The sequence below is a fragment of the Protomyctophum bolini genome (genome assembly GCF_963924005.1).
Source record: "Protomyctophum bolini genome assembly, chromosome: 8".
Classification (NCBI taxonomy): domain Eukaryota; kingdom Metazoa; phylum Chordata; class Actinopteri; order Myctophiformes; family Myctophidae; genus Protomyctophum; species Protomyctophum bolini.
Window position 1 is genome coordinate 6,625,100 of NC_137869.1, and position 22,022 is coordinate 6,647,121.

Below are 22,022 nucleotides of genomic sequence, written 5' to 3' on the forward strand. Positions count from 1 at the left end.
TCCCTCCACACATATAGCCTATACTTAAAATAAAGCCTATTAAATATTACTCCCATCTGTCCATAATTTCACATAATATGATGTCTGCATGTGGTTATTGCAAAAAAATTGAGATGCACCGAAAGGGAAACCGAATACAGACTATAGGAAACAGTTGACTATAGGAAACAGAATAGGCCGAAAATGCATTTTTAGCCATTTTCTGCCGAATATTTTCTGCGGCAGAATATTCGTTGCATCACTACAAAAAATAAAACATTGACACACAAGTGAAGCTGAAAGTGTGAGAAGAAGAATAGAACACCCTATTATCGGTTGAGGCTGAAACAAAAAATGAGCATTGAGGATAATTAAGTAAAATGAGGCCTAGAAAAGAAAGATGTATTAACCCATTCTGATCGGGAACCCATTTTGGTGTTCAGCATCATGTCATGCTTTAGCTATTGAAAAATAGCAGATCTACAAGCTCGTAGCGCGCCACCGAGTGGCGCGCTACGAGCTTGTAGGTCTGCTATTTTTGAAAAATCGAAGGACGACTGACATTTTTAGAATCTGATCTCAGGTCAGAATGGGTTAATCAGACCCAGTGTGTGTCCAGTGGAAACCTCGTATGAATCTGATCTCAGGTCAGAATGGGATAATCACACCAGGGACTGCTGCCTCATGCAATCAGTAAGTAACCCATAAAGACAGTAAGCAGTAAGAATAGGCTCTCTCTCTCTCTCTCGTACATGGCTGATTGCTTCCTGATGTCATCACCCTTCTGCCCCCAATGTGTTTCAAAAAATTGCTCTCTCTCTGGCCCTCCGGGTTCTTTATCTTTAGTGGGCACTGGAGGCTGGAGAAAAAAAAAGGCTGGCACTAAAGAGGGACAATTCACCTCACTTTTTTGACTGTGTCGTGTGGCCTGGAAGCAGAGCTTTAGCGGCACTGCCAGGGGACACACACAGGCAGGCACAGCTTTCTAGCACATTACGTTCCTTCACTCCACCTGACTGAGCCTCGCATGGGGAAACGATCGGCGCGGAGAGACAGCCCACCGTGTGCAACGGTCCGTTAAACCGTGAAAAATCTGTTTACTCGGTTTTGTGGCCAATTAAAAAAAAATACAAAAAAAGTTTTCCTTTGCTTTGCTTTATCTATAGTGACTGAAGTCAATCAAGCTGTATATCCCCCCGTGGTTTAGTTCCAGGAAAATCTAATTTAGTTTCATTTGCCTAGAAAAACTAAGCAGAAAATCCTTAAAAAAAATAACTTTCTACAAACTAACAAATAACAATGCATGCATTGTGACGTGTCATGTTGTGAGCTTGTAAAATTAGCGTTTCTCTATTTTTGAAAAATGTAATGTAAAAATATCTTGCTTTTAATAATGCCATGCCCAAAATAGGGATGCCAGGTTGAAAGTGGTTATATCCGTTTGTGGATTGTATAAATAAGTACGAATGCAACGTATTAACATGAGCTTTAACACAAGCTATTTTTTCCATTTTGTGAAAAGTGACCACATTTTCACCACATCCAGCACATGTCACTGATGTCGTACCGACAATGTCACTGGTCAGAATGGCCTTGACGGGGATACTTTCCTGCATACCTTTGTCCCCGTCGTGTTTACTTTATGTCTAAAGCCAAAGCTGTCTTCTCTGCCCGCAAGGCCCCATTGCAGCTCTATTTCCCCATTGTTAACAAATCATTGCCGTCAGGTAGAAACCTCGCATCTCCATATTTCAACTTTTTATGTTGTTTCATAAATTTGCCCTACTTCTTCATACAACAGTTCCGCACAAAAGTAGCAGAAATAGGGAAAAGGTGTCTATGGCTATTATTAATATTGCACCAATGAAATGTAATTATTAACAAGACCTTGTGAGTAAATAACTACATTGGATTTGGATCCATTGGAACACAGGTTCTTGTTTCCTGAAAAGTAATGTTTTTTTTTTGTTTTGGACATACAAGGTTTACACGCCGGTTACAATGGTGGTACTGTATATAAAAAGGAACCTTTTGAATTACACGCCTCCAGTCCACTCCTGGATTTGACCATGCGGGGGTTACTACTGTGTTGCCTTGTGGCCCTGGCTAGTAAGTCTGTACTGCTATAATGCATTAATACTATATGCTTTTTATTTGGTATTATTTATGTAACATGTCAATAATAAGTAATCCCACTAGTTTTCACCTCCCTTCCTATTCCTATTATATCTGACCTTTTATTAAAGTATTTCTACGGTATGTTTCATCCTAGAGCTATGAGTATAGGTATTGTAATTTCAGCGTTAGATGATCATTTATGGGTACCGAGTTTATGAGGGGACCGGGTTAAAGAAAACCAAGTCAGGATCCAAAAATAGCTTTTTAGTGCACTATTGTACTCTGACCATGATTTAGTTCACTCGCAGATAACCAACATTCTAAAATAACCAATGTATTTTTTTCTTTTTCTTTTTTCCTTTTGGACAATTGAAGCATGTGAGAGCATCCGTTATGGTGAGTTTGCTTTCATAAAATCATAATTCCTGAACTACAGTAAGTCACTGCAGTGTGGTTGCTTAATTAATTTGCTGTACATAGAATATACAAAGAAAAGTATATTTTCTGTAAGTCCGTCTGTGAGTCTGTCTGGGCTTAGGACTGATCACATGTTTTATATATATAAAAAAAAGGAAAAAACAGATTGTGAACAACACTAATAAAACTTGGATGATGTCATAGCTGAGTATTTACATTTTTCAATATTTTTGTATTATGACATTGGCCGTCTTATGTGAAAAGGCTAGCGCACTATAATTCACATGTTACATGTTTATAATGTGATGAGTGGCATTTCTATTTTTGTCATTTTAAAATTTGATTGCAAACTAGATTTCTCTTGTGGAAAACATTTATAGCCGCTATGAATTCAACGGATAAATAATGATTCAATACTGTGCGAATGCATTTCAGTTTCATACCTAGGCCTGAACCATCAGAAAACCTACGAGTACAAATATGAGGGATTCGTGAATTTTGGACGAGGCAGGCCGAACCACGCTTCGACAGGAGTGAGACTGATGTGTAAGGTCAAGATCATTGGTGTCTCCGACAACGCACAGACCTTTCTACTTCAGGTAGGAGCTTCCTCATGATTCATACTAAAGCAGGGGTGGGCAGTTGGTGGCCCGGGGGCCACATGCGGCCCCCACCTTCACTTAATGTGGCCCTCAGGTTAATGTCAGAATACTGATATAATATTGGTTTCAGCGGTTACTATTCCACAACATGCAAACATGACCCGCTTGTATTACTTCAGTCTAACCTAGTAGCTCATTGCTTCAACACAGCGACGCTTTTTGAGCTTGTAGATCAGCTATTTTTGCCCTAGGGAGTAGGGAGTGAGTGTGGAAATATAGTGGCCCTCTCCATCGTCAAAGTTGCCCACCCCTGTACTAAAGCAATAGCTTTCAAAGTAATAAAGTTAAAGGGATATTTCACTTTCAACTTTTTGGTCACTTTTTTTATCGTCTACTCAGGCTTATGTGAACACCCCAGAAAGTTTTTAACCCATTCTGACCGGGCACCCATTTTGGTGTTAGCATCATGTTATGCTTTACCTATTGAAAAATAGCAGATCTACAAGCTCATATCGCGCCACCGAGTGGCGCGATACGAGCTTGTAGGTCTGCTATTTTTGAAAAATCGAAGAACGACTGACATTTTTAGAATCTGATCTCAGGTCAGAATGGGTTCATCAGACCAGTGTGTGTCCCAGTGGAAACCTCGTATGAATCTGATCTCAGGTCAGAATGGGTTAAGTTGCTCCAGTCAGTATTTAAATATTTGATATTAATTTTAGCTGCCCCGCCCCGTTCCGTTCCTATACAAACCCATTATAACTTAAAACTCCCTTTTAACCATGATAGATTAAACACCCAACCTATTTTCTGGTGACTGATATTGTCCTTTTAATACGATTTTAGATTTTGTGAGCGGCACTGGAGGAGGTTCTTTTATTATTAAAAATAAATGAAAACAGTAAATGAAAAAACACAGCGCCCTCATGTATTAGGACAATATCAGTCAACAGAAAAAAGGTTGTGTGTTTTCGATGAATCTATCATGGTTAAAATGGAGTTTTAAGTTATAATGGGTTTGTATAGATAGGGGGCAGCTAAAATGAATATCGAATATCTAATTACTGAATCAAGCAACTTAAGAACTGCTCGGGGGGGGGGGGGTTCATATTGAATTTACATGGGCAAAATAATAAACCCGTAACTCGTAATTTCAATGTCAATAAATGACCCTGGAGTGTGAGGGTTTTTTCTTTTTCTTATGTACCAACCAAGTGATGTGCGTATTCTATTTACAGTTAGTTTGGGTATGGGCAACATACAGTACAATTTGGTCTGGAGATTTGATTTAGTACTAAAACTTCTAGTCAACATATCTAACTAAGAAATAAAATGCCAGTTACTGCATATCTAAATGATTTTCAACTACAGTATAGATCATCTTTTAAACACGTCAGTTATGTATATAATGTGGAATATCATGTCCCCTGTTTAAAAGGTTTCAGATGTCGCCTTCGAGGAGTTCAATGGCTACTTCCCTAAGCAGAAGGCCTTTGTGGCCTCTCCGAAGCTCACAAAACGCCTGGCTGCACAGCTCAACAACCCCTTCGTGTTCGAGTATGACCACGGACATGTCGACAACATCCGCGCTCCTGCTGATGTCTCTGACACCATTGTCAACATTGTGAGAGGCATACTTGGCTTCTTCCAAGTCACTGTCAAGACCACCCAAAGAGTCTATGAGTTGGAGGAGGTACAGTACAAGTACAGCATATGATAAAGTTCCTATATTAGACATGTGACCAAAGTTGACTGAGGGACTGCCATTGTATTTTTTTGAATTCTAGTTTTGTTTTTCATGTCATATGAAAGCAGGGAATCATAGCCTCAAATGTGGCATATTGGTTGTTCAGTTTGACCCACCAGTTTTGGAGATATGGCTTATAGAGTAATGTCTTGCGGAGTTGAGAAAACAGGCTTGAAAGGTTCACTTCTGTGGTCTCCAACATTACACCTAGCTACATGTTTAGGCATTTATTTCATATTTACATGTCGATTTCAGCTCTGACACTTATTTCAGACATGCTCTAGTATGTGAAGAGTCTGCCTGTGCTATTAACTCATTAAAAAAAGTTTTTCTCCAGCTCTGGTGAAAAGCTGGAATTTGCGCGATGGCAGGCCCTCAGTCAAATCTGGTCACACAATTAAATACTTTTTTTTACAGATATTACAGAAAATAGTACCAAATACAATATAACAAAAGATGCAATTCTATTATACTGTATGTAATCAGTGTACTGTATAATCCTAACCCTTGTAGGATATGTCTGTGTCTGCAGATTAGCATCCATGGAATATGCCATAGTAACTACATAGTTGAGGAGGAGGAGGACAACATGGCAACAAAAGACAAGAAAACACCAAAGGACATGACCGTCACTCAAGTTGTCGATGTCAGTAACTGCCACGAGAAGGCAGCGGTCTACAGAGGAATGGCCTATGCAGAAGTTGACAAACTATCCAGTGAGGTCAGTCTATTTCACCCCATTATAGTTATAATGTAATACGCCTGTGAGGCATGATTTATACGGTTATACAGATCTACAAGCTTGTGAGTCGTCATGCACAAAGTATACATATCAGGCATGATTCTGTGAATGAGGCAAAAGGGAGAAAGGGCCAATAGTCCTAGTTGCTTATGTCTCCCATAACAGAGAGGTGAATCAATCATTTCCACTGTAAGATATATCTACACAGTCAAACCAACGGCGGATGGAGGACTTATCACCAAGGCCAACGCCCTGGAGCAACAGCACTTCACCCCCTTCAACGTGAAGGGTGGCACCTTCAAGATGCAAGCAACGTACGTATAGGACAAACTAAATGTCTGCATACAGTATTGTTTCTATTGCTCTATATAGTTTTCTACAAAATGGCAACTGTGTGTGGTTCATGTGCTTGTCTCACAGGAAGGAACTAGAGCTGCTTGGTGTGAACGACACCGTTGGTCACTTCCCCGATGGTGCAGCCCTGGTGAACAGGGGCAACCTGGTTTACAAGTTCAGCATCAGTGATGCCAATATCCCCATTGTGATGCAGAATATACCTGACCCTGCTCTGAAGGTACGCATGATATTTTGGCTTTGTTTACAATAGTAATGGCGTAGTAATTAGGAATTGAGTAAAGGCTCAAGTCCTCCGTCAGCTCAACATTATAATAAAGTGGTAGCACGTTGAATAATCTTGAGTGCAGAGTGCCAAAAATAAAAAATACTTTCAATGAAGCAGGACATAATGCAAGAAGAGAATGCTGTGTAAACTGTAAATATATATAAAAAACTACAACATGACGTCACGCCGCAACACATCTCTGTTTTCACTAACCACTGTTTCGGTGGTCACCTCTTTCCCGAGAATAGGCCTTAAGCCTCTATCCTATTCTACAATCAGTCATTAAGAGCACCATGATGCTAATTACCCTTTAAGCTTTTCAGGTTCAAGTATCATTCACAGCACAACTATCCCACGTACAGTACGTTAACCTCAGAAACACAGACGTTTCTATTTCATACGTTGGTTGACCCAAGAACAGCCACTGTCTGTGAGCACAAATCGAAATGGTCCATTTCACCTGGCTCCAAAACTGACAACAAACTACTGACCACCTATCAAACTGCAAATGAAACTAACGCCATCGTGTTCTTATGGCAGTTTGAAAGCCAGGGAGAAATCCACACAATTACGCGTTTATGAATACTTGCTTGTTAATATTGTCTGTGACATACAGTGACAGACATTATGAATCAACACAGCTGACTCATGGTCAATACATAACCAGTGTTGATCAGTTTACAGTACCAACAGAAAACACAGAGGGTTTTATCCACGTTGTTGCTTCAGTGTGAAAGGCTATAGTTCTTACCTTGATTTTCTTCGGGTGCAGATTTCGGGTGCAGATTTCGGGTGCAGATTTGTCTACATCTCGTCATGGCCCTAGAGAATTGCTTCAGTGTGAAAGGCTATGGTTCTTACCTTGATTTTCTTCGGGTGCAGATTTCGGGTGCAGATTTCGGGTGCAGATTTCGGGTGCAGATTTGTCTACATCTCGTCATGGCCCTAGAGAATAGTTTTTATTTTAGTCAAACTAAGATGTGTACTGAAATTGTGAACATAATCACGCTTTTGATTAATCAAAAAATATATATTTTCTTTACAGCTGCTGTGCCTTCTAGCCAAGTAGCCATGCGAGTCGAACTGTTTTGTTTTCTCCATATTGTAATGGATAACTCGTTACTAATAAATATTATGTTAGCTAGATTGTATAATGCCAATGTTATTACGTGCATGCAAGTACTGTAATGGGTATGTATGTTATGTGTGTGTGTGTGTGTGTGTGTGTGTGTGTGTGTGTGTGTGTGTGTGTGTGTGTGTGTGTGTGTGTGTGTGTTGTGCAGTTGTAATAGACATTAGTTAGTAGCAGTACTTGCGCGCTCTATTTGTGTGCAAGTCACAAGTTGGCACCTCGACAGAGTGCATTTCTGGTTGATGTTTTTTACTTTATTTTATTGAACCCCCCCGTCACTCACACATGGTATTGTGAGATTAAAACTAATAAAAATGTGTCATATTTCTTCCCACAGGCTGTAGAAATGATCAAGCATCTGGCTGAGGATAATATTTACCAGGTTGACGGTATGGCAACAGAGGACGCCGTTAGACTGATTCAGCTCCTACGCATGGTCCCCATCGAAGGCCTGGAGGGCATGTGGCAGCAGCTGAAAGGACATGATGAACACAGGTGAGCTCAATTCATCCTCAATTTAAGATCACTCATACCTCCTAGACAACGTGCCACTCCAAATGTTTTTACACACCAGCGAATTGGCGATGCGAATAAACAACCCTGAAAATGTGAAAGATTTGACCGGCGAATTTTGACACGTCTGCCTAATACACATCTAAATGCGATGTGTATATGCGATTATTCGCCACTCCTCTCCTCCTCCTGCTTCTTTATAAATGGGTCATTTGTGGTCCACGGCCGCCCCCCCCATGGCATCTAAAATAGAAGTATACATGCAGAGATGCAATGCAGTTGAGTTGACCAAAGTTTGGCGGAGCCCGTTGGTGGCTCCTGCTGGCATACAAGTGCAAGTGCACCAACATGTGCGAAGACATTGTGTCACTAATTCACCGGTGTGTAAAGACCTTAATGCCGCATATGCCCAGCAACAATTTTGATTTTACAAGTGAAACAAAATAATTTTTTGGGGTCGTCCCAGCCTGAGTTGTACACTACCCTTGATGAAAAAACAACAATCAGGGCGTCGAATTGGTCCTGATCTGTGTGTACTGTGTACAGTGTTTGACATGAGGAGCCAGATACATGTCCAGCTGAAGGTTATCCTTCATTTCATCCAGTAGTTTGAGACAAGAGGGCAGGCATACTTTGTATATTTTGTAGAATGTAAAGATGATGTCACAGACCTGTGGTTCTAACTCTAAAAATAACTTGGTGCTGCTGGAAATGACATTTTGTTGGAGCTCCTGTCTGCCAAATGTTGCCACAGTGCACAGAAACCTCCGTACACGCCACAGCTACGTTACTGGCAGACAGAAGCTCTGGAAAATCACTGTGGTCGAAGGAGGCTAGTAGGAAGCACGCAAGCCTGGCTCTGCCAGGCCTGAATTATACACTACTGTATAGTATATTGCATTGTTGGCTTGGCTTTGAGCACATAATGAGCCATTCGACTGTGCAATTGGTCAGTCTAAGGGTCTAACGATTCATACTCGTATTTTACCGCTATTTCGGCGCTGTAGTGCCGAAATGATTTCGGCTCGTCAGAAATTTTCAGTAGCACCGAAGAGGGTACCCGCCCCGAAGACGCCCCCCCGAACCTCAAATGACGTCACATTGTAGGCTCGAACCGACTTTTATTCGGCTCTAAAATAGGAGTATGAATCGGGCCTTATCTTCAGCTCACTACAATGCCAACTGTAACTGTAATGTAGTGACTACATTACAGTGACTACATTACAGTGACTACATTAGTGACTACATTACAGTTAATTAATGTCCTCTTAGCATTTAAATCATAATGCCAATTGTGTGAATACTAAGGGTATATATACTAATGCTTTCATTGCTCATGGTGTGCAACTGTGCACAATGTTGAACCAATCAATGAGTTAACCACTACACTAGGCTATTTCACAATGTAGAAGAGTAATGGACCAATTAATTAATTACCCATGTATTTCACACAGTACAGGAGTAATATACTGTACGGGAAAAAAAGTGTTTGACTTGTTTTTTGTTTTTGTTTCGTTTTTTTAGATCGCTTGCTCTTTTTGGGGGTTTGTATGTATATCCCGAGTCAAGATTTAAATCTGTGCAAGCATTTCTAATACAATCCAATGGCATTACTGTACCTTTTCCCTGTGGTTGGTTTTAGGCGCTGGTTTCTGGACATGGTCGCTGAGGTCAACGACGACAGAATCGTGGCGTTCCTGGAGCTGCGGTTCAAGGCTGGAGACTTGACCCCCGCTGAAGCCGGACAGACCATCCTGGTAGCGTTCAACCATCTGCAGGCAACCCCCAGCTTGGTTAAGAAGGCCCAGGTGAGCTCTTGACTATAAAGAAGACATTTTGCACAGTATAAGAAACATGTTACCATATTATATATGCCATAGTTTTAATTTTCTTCCCCAGATAGAAAGAAGTGAGAAAATGGTTTGATACAGATATATCTTTGTCTTTCTTTTAGAACCTCCTTTGGCGCGTCCCCTTCAACAAGGCCCACCCGTGGCATGACTGGCATGACTGGCCTTTGTGGCAGACGGCGGTGCTTTCATACGGTTCTCTGGTGAACAAACTCTGTGCCGTTTCTGCACCATGCCGAACCAACGCCATCATGGTAATTAAAACCCATTTTAACCCATCTACAAGCTCATAGCCTGAGTGGCGCGCTACGAGCTTGTAGGTCTGCTATTTTTTTAAAGTCGTGAAAATGTGTCACAAATCTTTGAATATATATTTCAGAGCGAACATTTTTAACTAAAATATTGGCTTCTGGGGGGTCAATGGAACTACATATTTTGAGATGAGGGTCCGTGGCCCAATAGAGATAATTCTGGGGGTCCTTGACATGAAAAAGGTTGAGCACCACTGACATAGAAACATGGGTTTTTCCGAATCTTTTTAGGATTTTGAAGCCTTTCAGTCCAAAATGGGTTAAGCAAATACATTTCTTTCAATCAGGCTGTCTGAAATACTGTTCATGAATGATGAACCGTGATGAAGTTATAATAAACATGTTTTTTGGATTGGGTTGGAAGGTTATACTCACTGTAGAGGTCGAGTATATAAGCTTAAACTCTACTGTACTGGTGAACTACTAACTACACTAGTAACTGGACTAGGTTTGGCCTCCCCTTTGGCAGTGGTGTAATGTACTCAAGTGTACGCTTTGAGATATTATAAGTAGGCCTACATCTCAGTAGACCACTACATCTCAGAGAAAATGTTGTATTTTGACTCTTTGACAACAATTATATGAAAAACACACTTAAAACACACCACTTCGGCCTATATTTCTGCCAATTGAAAATAGCTAATATCTAATTAAGCTCAGTATCACGAATTGTGAGCAATTGTTACTGTATCTTGAATGAATGACAATATGACACCAGCTCTAATCTTTAGTGGCAACAAATCAAAACAATTGTAACTGAACTCGCGCGCACACACACAAACACACGGTGTCTCTGACTGACATAGCAAGCATAGCAGGCCAGCATTTGATATAATTATAATTATTTCATTTATTGTCATAAAATACTTTATCAACGTTCCTAACTGCTCGAGCAAATTAAGCAACCTGACTTATTATAGTTAATGGCTGCCACCTGGCCAGACCTTTTCAGTGGGAGGAACTTAGGAAGGTGGCAGCGGAAAACAAGTGTAGGCCTAGTAATAATGTGCTCTGTTGTCTAACTTGTCTTCTACGCCAAAATGGAAATATACTTCAACAGTCTTGAAGACAATACAAATATTAATTAAACTCACGTTACTCACCACTACTATCCCGGCGGTCCTGCATTATTCAGGAAATGTGTATTTTAAAGTGGCGCGATTCTGATCGACGAGTTCTCTGGTCCACACAGCTGTGAGCTGTCCCATATTACTCCGCCGTAGGCATAGCCATTAGCCTCAGGTAGTTCTCAGGTTTTCAAAAAAAAACCTCCACTGGAGGAAATAGTCTTTTCACAGCACAGTTTCTGTACTATCTGCAGCAGTTTTATTTGGAATTTTAACATTATGATTGCATTGCATTTATTTTTGAGTAGGCTACCTGTAATATATCGGGTTCTGTAGTATTTATGAATGGACACGGACACAGTGCTTCTGTTTAGATGCCGGGTTATTTACTGAACGAATAAGCGGCGGGAGCATACATGGGTTGGTGCACATGCGCAGTTGTGCTGGAATGCACCATCAACAGTTGTCAACAGGGGGAGCCCTAGTATAGCATAATAGGTATTAATTCAATTAAATTCAAAGGGCTTTATTGGCATGAGAAAACATACGTTTACATTGCCAAAGCAGAAAGAACAATACAACAATACAGCAATACAATCATGTATTAAATGTATCAAGTATTAAAGCCAATACATTACACTACCCATAGAGGCTACCATACAAGAGAACAGTTTATCTCAAACTCAAAAGCATGTGGGATGTTCTGGGAAATCTACACATATATGTAAAATAAGTCCTAAAATAAATGTAAATCCTATCAAAAGTAAAAAATATATAATAATATAATTACCGGTAGTATTACAAAATATGGGCCTGGTTGCTGCGTCCATTGAGTTCAATGGAGAAGTGGCGCCATGTGGTTCCTAAAGCAAATTGGAATTAAATGACAGTGACAAATTGTTATTAATATCTGCTTACTGTCCATGCATATGCTATTGTGATGTATAGCCTCTGTTGGACATGGCCCTGGCTGGCCTGAAGGCCCACTCAGAGGACGTCATGGTCCTTGCTCTCAAGGCCATAGGGAACGCAGGTCACCCAGCCAGCCTTAAGACCATCATGCTCTTCCTCCCCGGAGTGGCTGCCAACCCCGTGGAACTCCCTCCTCGTGTGCTGAGTGCCGCTGTGCAGTCTATGAGGCTCGTAGCTACCAGAGACCCTCACAATGTAAGTCCACACCCACAACACCAGAGGGAGTGCAACAAACCATGTACAACCCAGATTCGGCACAAACAAGGCACTAAATTAATTTCGCTCCTATGCCACCAAAGTGTGGAACGCCCTACCAACGGTCATTAATTAAGACATGTGAATCCCTTGACTCTCAAAGGGCACCTACGTCTCTAAATGTTTTGATGAATTGAACATGGTGGACCCTCTTGTAAACAAGTGTAATGCTTAATTGGGTCGTCCACTCACAGTTAACAGTCTTTGTATTGAGTTTGTGCTGGAAATGTACTGTAATTCTGCATACTGTTAATAAATATTTCAATCAATCAATCAATCAAAAAACACTGTAAAACTGTAATCATCAACTTTATTATGCCATCACTTTTCATTTCAATGTGCATGGTGCAAGATCACTACTGGAGAATCAACTGTCCCAATAATGAATTGATTCGAATGTGTGAAAGATACACAAAGATAAGAGAAAGTGCTGTTTGTTTAATATAGCGGTTTAGTTGACTAGTACTCATGTATGTCAACCTGTTGGATAATTAGAAATAATACATTTCTATAGTCAATAATAATGCCATAGTCCTGTTCTTCCATATATAATGTGTCATGATGATTTGGTCTATAGTCTGAAAAATGTTAGGTTAGTGTAAAGTTAGAATTAGATTTAGGCTACTTATAATGTGAAGACCAAAAGGCCCATGCACCACACAATGACCATCTAGTTGTGCTGGATTTCTTCTCATTACTGTGCTCTTGTTTCCAGGTCCAGGATATCACCTTGAGACTGTTTGTGCAGTCCCAGCTTCCTGCTGAGATACGCACGCTTGCGTTCATGATCATGTTTGAGACCAAGCCCCCGCTGGCCCTGGTGTCCACCGTGACTGCACTCTTACAGGAGGAGAAAGACCTCCAAGTTGCTAGTTTTGCGTATTCTCTCATGAGGGGCATTGCACAATCAAGCACTCCTGACAATCACTTCCTGTAAGCTTGAAAATGCAACTGATATTTTACATTCTTTTCATGAGTGATTTAATACTATCACAGTGCTAATCAGGAGAACTGGACCCAAAACATTAAACGAGAAGCAGAGGAGGCAGGGCCAACACTGGACATAAAGTCACTCTAAAGTCCCATGAAGGCTTGACAGTGTGAGTGTGTAGACATGGAACCAAACAGTAAACGGTCCATGCATGCGGGTCCATTTACTCTCAGAATTATGGGGATCCTTGAAATTAAAAGTTTTGAGAACCACTAGGTTAGAGAGAATGAGCTGAGGTGGACAGGAATGTGCAAGTGGCTGAAAGAGAGATAGCGCAGAGGCAGAGATTTCTAGGAATACGTTTCCACTGGCTGGAGCACATGGCCAGAATTGTCAGGAGATCACGGAGAAGGAGGGCTGGAGCAGGAAGAAGAGCAGACGATGACAGTTACTGTATGAGTCTGGCTACAAATCTTTGTCATTAACTTTTCTTTTTTGCCCTCAGCTCAACAGCCTGCAATGTAGCTGTGAAGATCCTGTCCCATAAATTTGGCCGTCTCAGCTATCGGTTCAGCAAAGCTGTTCATCTGGATTGGTTTAACGGTCTGTTCAAATGAATGAACCATAGAGTGGAGCATAATAATGCTATACTAGTTCAAGTCAGTTTCAGGATTTTATGATCAATATCATTTTATGACCATTTTAAATTTATTTTTCAATCAAGACAACTTCTTAGTTGGCACAGCCACAGAGATCTTCATGTTGAGGAGTGTCACAAGCAACTTACCAACAGAGATCATGATGAAAGGAAAATTACATTTCATTGGAAGAATTTTGCAGCTTTTGGAGGTACAGTAGAGCTCAGTAACCATAATATACAGTAACATTATGTAAGTTATGTCTAAGTGAATGTGTCTACCATCTGTGACATACAGTATGACTTATCAATTTACAATTCATTTTAAAGGTTGGTATCCGTGCTGAAGGAATCAAAGAACTGTTTGATGGCCTCATGGCTGGAGTCAAAGGAGATCTCAGCTTCAGTGGTTTGCAAGATCTTCTCCATCTGGTATGCAATTCTACACAAAACATTTTTATAATTATAAAAGTGCTATTTTATAAGTGCTATAACACATTTTCAAAGCAAGAAAATAAATCTATCAGAAAGTATTTGCTTTATAGAACTATTTGATTGCAGAGTTGATCATTTTTTGTTTGGGTGACTGATAACGTTGTGCCATTTTCAGCTACAAGCATGGGAGCAGTTTCCGGAAGACAAGCATCTCCTGTCTGTCTTTGTACGGGCCTTTGGACAAGAGATATTATTTGCTGATTTGAACAAAAAGTCCATTGACAATGTCATTAAGGTGAGACAAAGGTTTGCTCTCACAATGGATCTGAGACCGTACTCATCCCAGTTATTTTGTTGTATTGAGACTTGGAACTAATTGAACAAAACGTAACCCCTATGACACATACTAACTTTCCAATGTGGTTAGCTATAACCTGCTGTCTGTATAGGCACTAAGGCTGGGTGGTATCAATATCGTGACCCGACTTTAGGAGATAATGTTGTAAAATAGCCTAAATATTTTTTCTAAAGGCCTTAATTAAAAGGCTGCATACAGTAAAGACATAATTGTTCATGATGAGTGAAATGAACAATGAATGCCTCTACATGTTTGGTCATCATATCCAATCCGCATGACTAATTGTCGTAAATATTGGAGGTATTAATTTGGTCAATAGCAGCTGCAGCTCGCCGAATGCAAAAGAAAATATAATATTGGGTACCGAGGCTACTGCAGCAATAGGATCCATACTTCCAGTCCACTTGTTATAAGTGACTTTGGGATTTCTTCTGGATGGACACAAATATTGGTACTGTAGTTACAAGTTGCGTTGTGTTATTATTATAATTTTGCTTGATTCTCTGCTGAAATCGAGCAGCTCCGATAGGAACGGAAGATGATAAGTAGGCTATATCGTGTATTAGAAAACAGGCCAGTTACTAATAATGGTCAGTTTCTACAGTGAGGTCAGTTCTGAAAGGTCAATATTATGTATTATGCTTAAGTGTTTAAAATGTTTAAATTCGGCCTTCAGTAAGTTCACGCTGCTCAAACAACCCACAATGTTGACAATCAAAACATTAAGACAATTACAATTTTAGGAACAGAACATGAATACACATTCATGTGAATATGAAGTCTATGGCCAGTGGTTTCAACCTGTGATTCGGACCCCAGGGGGGTCCTCACTCCTCACATGATTTTTGGGGGATCCCCCCCAGATGACAGTGAACACAGTATCACAATTTCAAATATTATTTTGGTGGGTCACAGCCAAAAAAGATTGAGCCACATGTCTGTAAGGTCACATGTTTTATTGATCCTGACATGTCATTGATCAACTGTTTGCAGGCTTACAATACAAATTATTCTGCAGTCAAAGGACTGCAGAATGGGGTACCCCCAGTGTGGGGTCTGATCGAAGACCTACAGAGGGGCATTTCATGGCACAAGACCAAGGCATTGCTGATCCTGGAGACTCGATATATCCAAGCCACCACCCTGGGTTTCCCACTGGAGATCAGTAAATACTTGCAGTCTGTCAGTGCCATCACAGTCAAAGGTAATGCTTCAAATTCCAAGACAAGAAAAAAATCCCCAAAGATATTGTAGAAAAAATATTAACTGATGTGGGAAAATCTGACCTGGACCAATCTTGACTATTTCTTCTGTTTCTGTATAGCCAAGGCCACAATCAATCCTCCGGTGAAAGAGAATCTGGGTCAGCTTATGGATTCAGAAATTCGTTTGGAGACGGAAGGTTTCATTGGGTAATTATATTCAATGTTCTGTCACTGTGTTGTGTGGCATTATTTGTATTGTGTCATATTATGTGAAAGCAGTGCTCTTAAACCATGTTTTGTGTAGCAGCTAATTACTGTACTTGTAGGGTAATTATTTCGTGCCTGATGTAGTGCCCGGCTAACCACATCCTTCTCCCTTTGAGGTCCCAGGCCGTAGAGATCCACATTTCTGATGTGGTCCACCCATTTGTCACCTACTGTATAGTGCCCTTCGTAGCATTCTTGTTGTGTAGACTCCATCCAGGGCCCTTTCCTGTTGTGCGGTGGTATGGATTTATGCCTGAGGAATATGCCATATAGCTGTAACATCCTGCTATGGATGTATTCCTGAGGACCTGACCCTGTGCTTTCTTCTGTCTTATCTGACCTCACGTCGTACAGTATGTCTCTCATTAATGTTCTGTTTAACATGCATCCATTTTCTTTACAGTTCCACACTGGACTTTTGGGGCTTCCATGGAATCAACACAGAGCTCTTCCAGTGTGGCACAGAGATGAAGAGTGAATTGACAGTCGCTGTTCCATGGAAGTTTGTAACCAAGATCAACATTAGAGAAAAGTCCTTTGTACTTGACTTTCCCCCTGTCAAAGAAACACATGAGATCATCTCACTCAGGTATGATGTGCAATTGACAGGTTTTATATTTTTATGCTATATCATATAGTTTCCTTAAATGCAAAATTGAAACTATAACTCTTTAAACTAAGCCATAGCCCCTGGCTGTGAAATGGCTTAAAAAATGGAAAGTGTGACCTAAATTTGGTCTCCCCTGTGGACTAGGCAGGACAGACAGACAGACAGACATGATTTAAATTGTTTACTTATGGTACAGTATGGTTCATTATGGTGCAGTGATAAGCAAACAAACTAAAATACAGCCATGTTGACTTGATGCGTTCTCTTTCCACCCCTCAGCTCCAATGTGTTTGCAGTGTATAGGAACATTGAAGATACTGCTATGGCCAAAATGACCCCAATGATGTACAATGGCACTAAGGTTGCTCAAGCACCGCCTGCAGTTGTAACATCAAAGTCAGAAACGGTACCATTATACTTATCAGCTTATCCATAAAAAATAATAGAAATACAAATCTCATCAAGGTGTATAGGTATACTGTATAGGGAAATGTGAGGAATGTGATAAGAACATACAGTATGCTCTGGTGCTTGTCCTTTATCAGATTGTTACATCACATCCCTGGATCCATAATAAGGTGACGTGTGCTGAGAGTCACATCTACGGTGCAAGCGTCTGTGTGGCGTCTTTGCTCGTGCGAGACTATGAAGATGCATGGTGGCCCCTGTGCTACATCCTGGGATACACGGACATTGTGTTTAGACTTTCTCCAGGTAGGAATAGAATGAACAGTGAACAGTGTGAGCAATCTTGGTGTCAAGGTTGGTATCAAGACAATATACACACAGCAAAGTCAAATAACAGATACAATGTTGGCGGCAGTCGTTCAGTAAAATAGCGGCCGTCTTGGAATCTGAAGTTCACCGGCTCATTGTAGCACACAATGTGTAACGGTGTTCAGCTGTTGCTGTGTGTATGAATGGATATATAAATGCAGTCCATTGACCTAATGCACAATGTGAGAGACAAGAGAGCTGCAGTACATGAAACCCAATGAAACAAACTGTACATACATTTTATATTCACTGTGACCCAGCCAGCAGCAGCACTCGAATACTATCACAATTATGTGATTTAATTTTTTAACTTGTTCCATATATCCTCTTTCAAACATCAGTCCGTGCAATCAAACCTGTTAGCCTGATCCACATCGAGGCAAACGCTAGACCGAACAACACATCACATCCAGTGAGTACGCAATCTAAGCAGTCTACGCACCAACTGCTGAACACACTGCGGAGGCTTTCCGAGGTATTCATGGCTGCACTCGCATGGCTATTATCACCAGCACACCTCTTCAACCACAACTAATCACTATTATCACCAGCACACCTCTTCAACCACAACTAATCACTATTATCACCAGCACACCTCTTCAACCACAACTAATCACTATTATCACCAGCACACCTCTTCAACCACAACTAATCACTATTATCACCAGCACACCTCTTCAACCACAACTAATCACTATTATCACCAGCACACCTCTTCAACCACAACTAATCACTATTATCACCAGCACACCTCTTCAACCACAACTAATCAATCTGTGTACTTTTACCACCACTGGTTCCGCAGGAAGCCATGAGGAAGATAAGTGTCTCATCTAGCATGAACCACACAGGACCAAGCAGGATCACGTCTCATCAAAGCCAACACGACACACGACACGAAGTAAATTATTCCTTTAAAATGCTTGGCAAAGAATATTAACCTGTCGGCTGTGGTTTTACTTAAGATGTTATGTCTGGCAATAAGTATCAGTAGTTTATTCACCCAGAAAATGCTTTATCAACAATATTACAAGGGGAGACTTATTTTACTGAGACTAAAGTAGTTTCAACCGAGCAGCTTAATTATCCGGACTAGGGATGTTAATAGTTAATCGTTAATGGATTAATCGCGGTCAAGAAATTTGTCGGTAGTCGTTTATTTATAACTAATCGTAAATTAAGCGAAAATTATTGAATCCTTATGGAAGGAATATTATATGCCTTTTGTATTATTGGTGTATATCAGCAAAATATCAATATGTGTATGTTAGACATTGAGGGAAATTAAGATTCTCAGATGTTTTACAACAACGCAGCTTATCAACTAACCGGTTAATAATGGATCGATAACCTTATAAAAACGTATCAATTAACTAGGCCTATTAATAATCCACATCCCTAATCCGGACACATATATTCCAATTATACCGGATCATTGCTGTAGAAATATTTAAGTATTATGCCAGATGTCACTCCAGTCAATTTACTCCAGTTCCGAAGCAAAGTTATGACAAATAACCAAAACATTAACACTAGGCCAGAACAACTCAGTGACCTGTTTGATATTTAATACTCCATCAAAGGGTATGGACGGTATGGAGTCAACGTCTGAAGCTGTGGTCGACATCAAAGCCATGGCTTTCAGTGGCAACGCCAAGCCTGATGGCTACCACGCAGTGGTCTACGTCATGCCCGAGGCTCCGGTGGTTCAGCTGATCGTCTCCCAGGTGGCAGATGAGGCCAACTGGAAGATGTGCACAGATGCAACAGTGGATACATCCCGGGCCAAAGTAACGGTAAATAATACAGGACAGTGAGTTATTTAGAAATAATGGGTATAGGTAATAGTTATGTCTTTTTGACAACACTTACCGTAGCTTAGATTATATATATATTCAACATTGCTCTTGCTCTATTTTATCTGTAAACCCTAACAGCTGACCACAAACCCATGAGGGTCCTTCTGAAAGGATAAGGATAATAAGAGTCTTGCCATTGCCAAAACTAATATAGTTCATATCAAATTAAATATATCATTCAAATATACTGTACAGTATGTTAAAACATGTCCCAGAGCCATACTGTTGCTTTGGGATATAACATATAGGGCTCCATTTTCGTCACCGCTAAACCCCTTATCCCTAAACTACTTTGGCTATTTTGAAAAACATTCTTGAATTGTTCAACTAGCCAATCTACATTGACACGTTGTGAGCTTGTAAACTGGCCATTTTAACTATTCAAAAATGTTTAGCAAAATAGTAAAAAAAAGGCAAAGAAGTTTAGGGATAAGGGGTTTAGCGGTGAGGAAAATGGAGCCCATAGGGTCTTGGAAGTGTTATAGGCTATGCTAACAATAAGAAAGAAATCTAATGAAATTAATTTCATTTAACCAACACCATAAACGGTATACAATGGCAACAAATGGCGATCTATTAGCTCAAGCTACAATTATTTCTGTTTTATATGCAATTTTTGATTCACCTTATGCCCAAAACAGGATCACCATGCAGGGTTAATTCACAAACTCTAACCGCAGGCTCTCATCCATGATGTTCTCTTGTGTCCAACAGGCCCACATGAGATGGGGAGCCGAATGCCAGACCTACAACCTGACTATGCAAGCAGGCCGGGCTGCATCGCGGCCAGGCTCCAAGCCAACGGTCCAGGCCACTGTCCACTGGGCCAGGATCCCAGACGCCATGGTCGACATGCTACGGAGGTGAAGAGTAAATAGGGTTAAGGGAATTGCGGCTGGTGAGGAGGAGGACGGATGTGGAACGTATACGCACACGTCCTTCTGGATGATTGTGTTGTGACCTGTCCCACTGTCACCTATCCCACTCTGTCCGATAGAAACCCTGTCTTAAAAGTTAAACAATGAAAATGTAACTCATGTAACTCGTTATTGGGAGGGAAGCTGCGTAATTCGAACCCTGAAACGAAACCTCAAAATGTCTCATCCTATTCCTAAACCAACCTGAATCTTTTCCAAATTGTATAAGCCTAACTTCCCAAATAGTTTTTAACCATAAAACAACAATTTCTCCAGGAATCTTGTCCTCACAATGCCCATTTCTCAAATTCTACCATACTCTTGCATGGCCCCAGTATAGTTAGTACACACACACATGCACACACACACTTACACACGCACGCACTCAGAGTTAACATTCCTGACAGAAAAATTAATGCACATGCATTTTATGGCTAAATGAGCTTTCATGTCTTTCTCCAGGATTGAGCGATACATCCCAGGCATGGCATTCCTCCTTGGCTTCTACGAGCAAGACGTCTTAAGCCCCAAGCAGGAGGTCTCTGCACGCATTGTGGCTACCTCGGCAGACCGCATAGATATGGAGATCACATTACCAGAGGTGCGGGTCGGAGTATACAGTATATTCTCTATCTCAATGTTTATGCATAAATCCTTGCTTGGCAATCGAATTGATAGCGACAGCGGTATTTACATTTTCACCCCTGTCATTTGCATGTGTCTTGTCATTAGTATACGCTGCTGCGCCACGCCCTGCCCATGCCATTGGTAGTGGCCAACTTCCAGGATGATGAGCAGTACCCCACTACCACAGCAGCGGGTGATGGAGATGACTTTTATTTTAATATTTTAAGGTTAATGTACCTAGTTGACATTGAAAACTTTGACATTGAAATATAAAGTATGAGTTTAGCACGGATGCATTTGTCTCTTGTTCTTGTTCTTTACTACTCCCTCAGGTTTTCTGTTAATAATGACCTCAAGTCAGGTAGCTTGGTTCTTTCTGAGTTCTTAATTAAATACTTTATAACTGTTCAGTCTATTTGCTGAATACTTCAGTATCTCCATACAGCACAGTTGTGAATGATGAAATTCCTGGAAATCATCAGAGGCTTGTTTCAAATAACAATAATCTTATTCAATAAATGTGTTACTATTACAACATAACACAGATTCACTTTTTTGATGTACAGTATGGTGCAGAGGAAGTTTATAACATATCTATGACAATTTAAGTTAATTAACATTAGATTATCTCCAGAATAACACACCAACTATACTTTTGGGAACTTTTGGCTCTCCGTTCTTTAAAGTCACTGCTTGCTATAACCCTTTTCTGCTGCCTTTTGAGGTTTCTTTAATTATTCTAATGCATTAGTTAGATTTTGTATTTTTTTGTTTTAATTAACTTTTTTTTGTATTCAAATGTCCTTTTGCTCTGTGTCCAGAATAGGTATTTCCTATCAAGAAGATAGGCGTTTTAATGTATTCTTTCCTCCCCATTTTCAATTCAAAAGTAGTATATTATTAATTTCCTTTGCTTAATGTTTTATTTAAAGCACATTGAATTGCCTTGTGGTTGAAATGTGCTCAGCTATACAAATACAAATTGACTTGAGTTGCTTTGCCTTGCTTTGTTGAAAGTATACACTTCGAATGGTAAGATTGTCAAAGTCATTGATGACATGACAAATGCCAT

The 22,022-nt window shown here is 40.4% G+C and overlaps 1 protein-coding gene across 1 annotated transcript; it reads left to right on the forward strand.

Annotated features, from left to right (window-relative positions):
• Positions 1-2,048: 2,048 nt before the first annotated feature.
• On the forward strand, positions 2,049-21,776 carry vtg3 (vitellogenin 3, phosvitinless; the record flags this gene model as incomplete). Its single annotated transcript, XM_080769684.1, has 23 exons — positions 2,049-2,088; positions 2,950-3,113; positions 4,555-4,809; positions 5,396-5,584; positions 5,771-5,919; positions 6,026-6,179; positions 7,697-7,854; positions 9,515-9,680; positions 9,827-9,976; positions 12,049-12,267; positions 13,043-13,260; positions 13,764-13,861; positions 13,983-14,107; positions 14,226-14,327; positions 15,682-15,892; positions 16,013-16,100; positions 16,564-16,749; positions 17,050-17,176; positions 19,131-19,337; positions 20,121-20,269; positions 20,786-20,930; positions 21,056-21,143; positions 21,772-21,776. 23 exons carry the CDS (start codon positions 2,049-2,051, stop codon positions 21,774-21,776), a joined length of 3,393 nt encoding a protein of 1,130 aa, XP_080625810.1.
• Between the last annotated feature and the right edge of the window lie 246 nt (positions 21,777-22,022).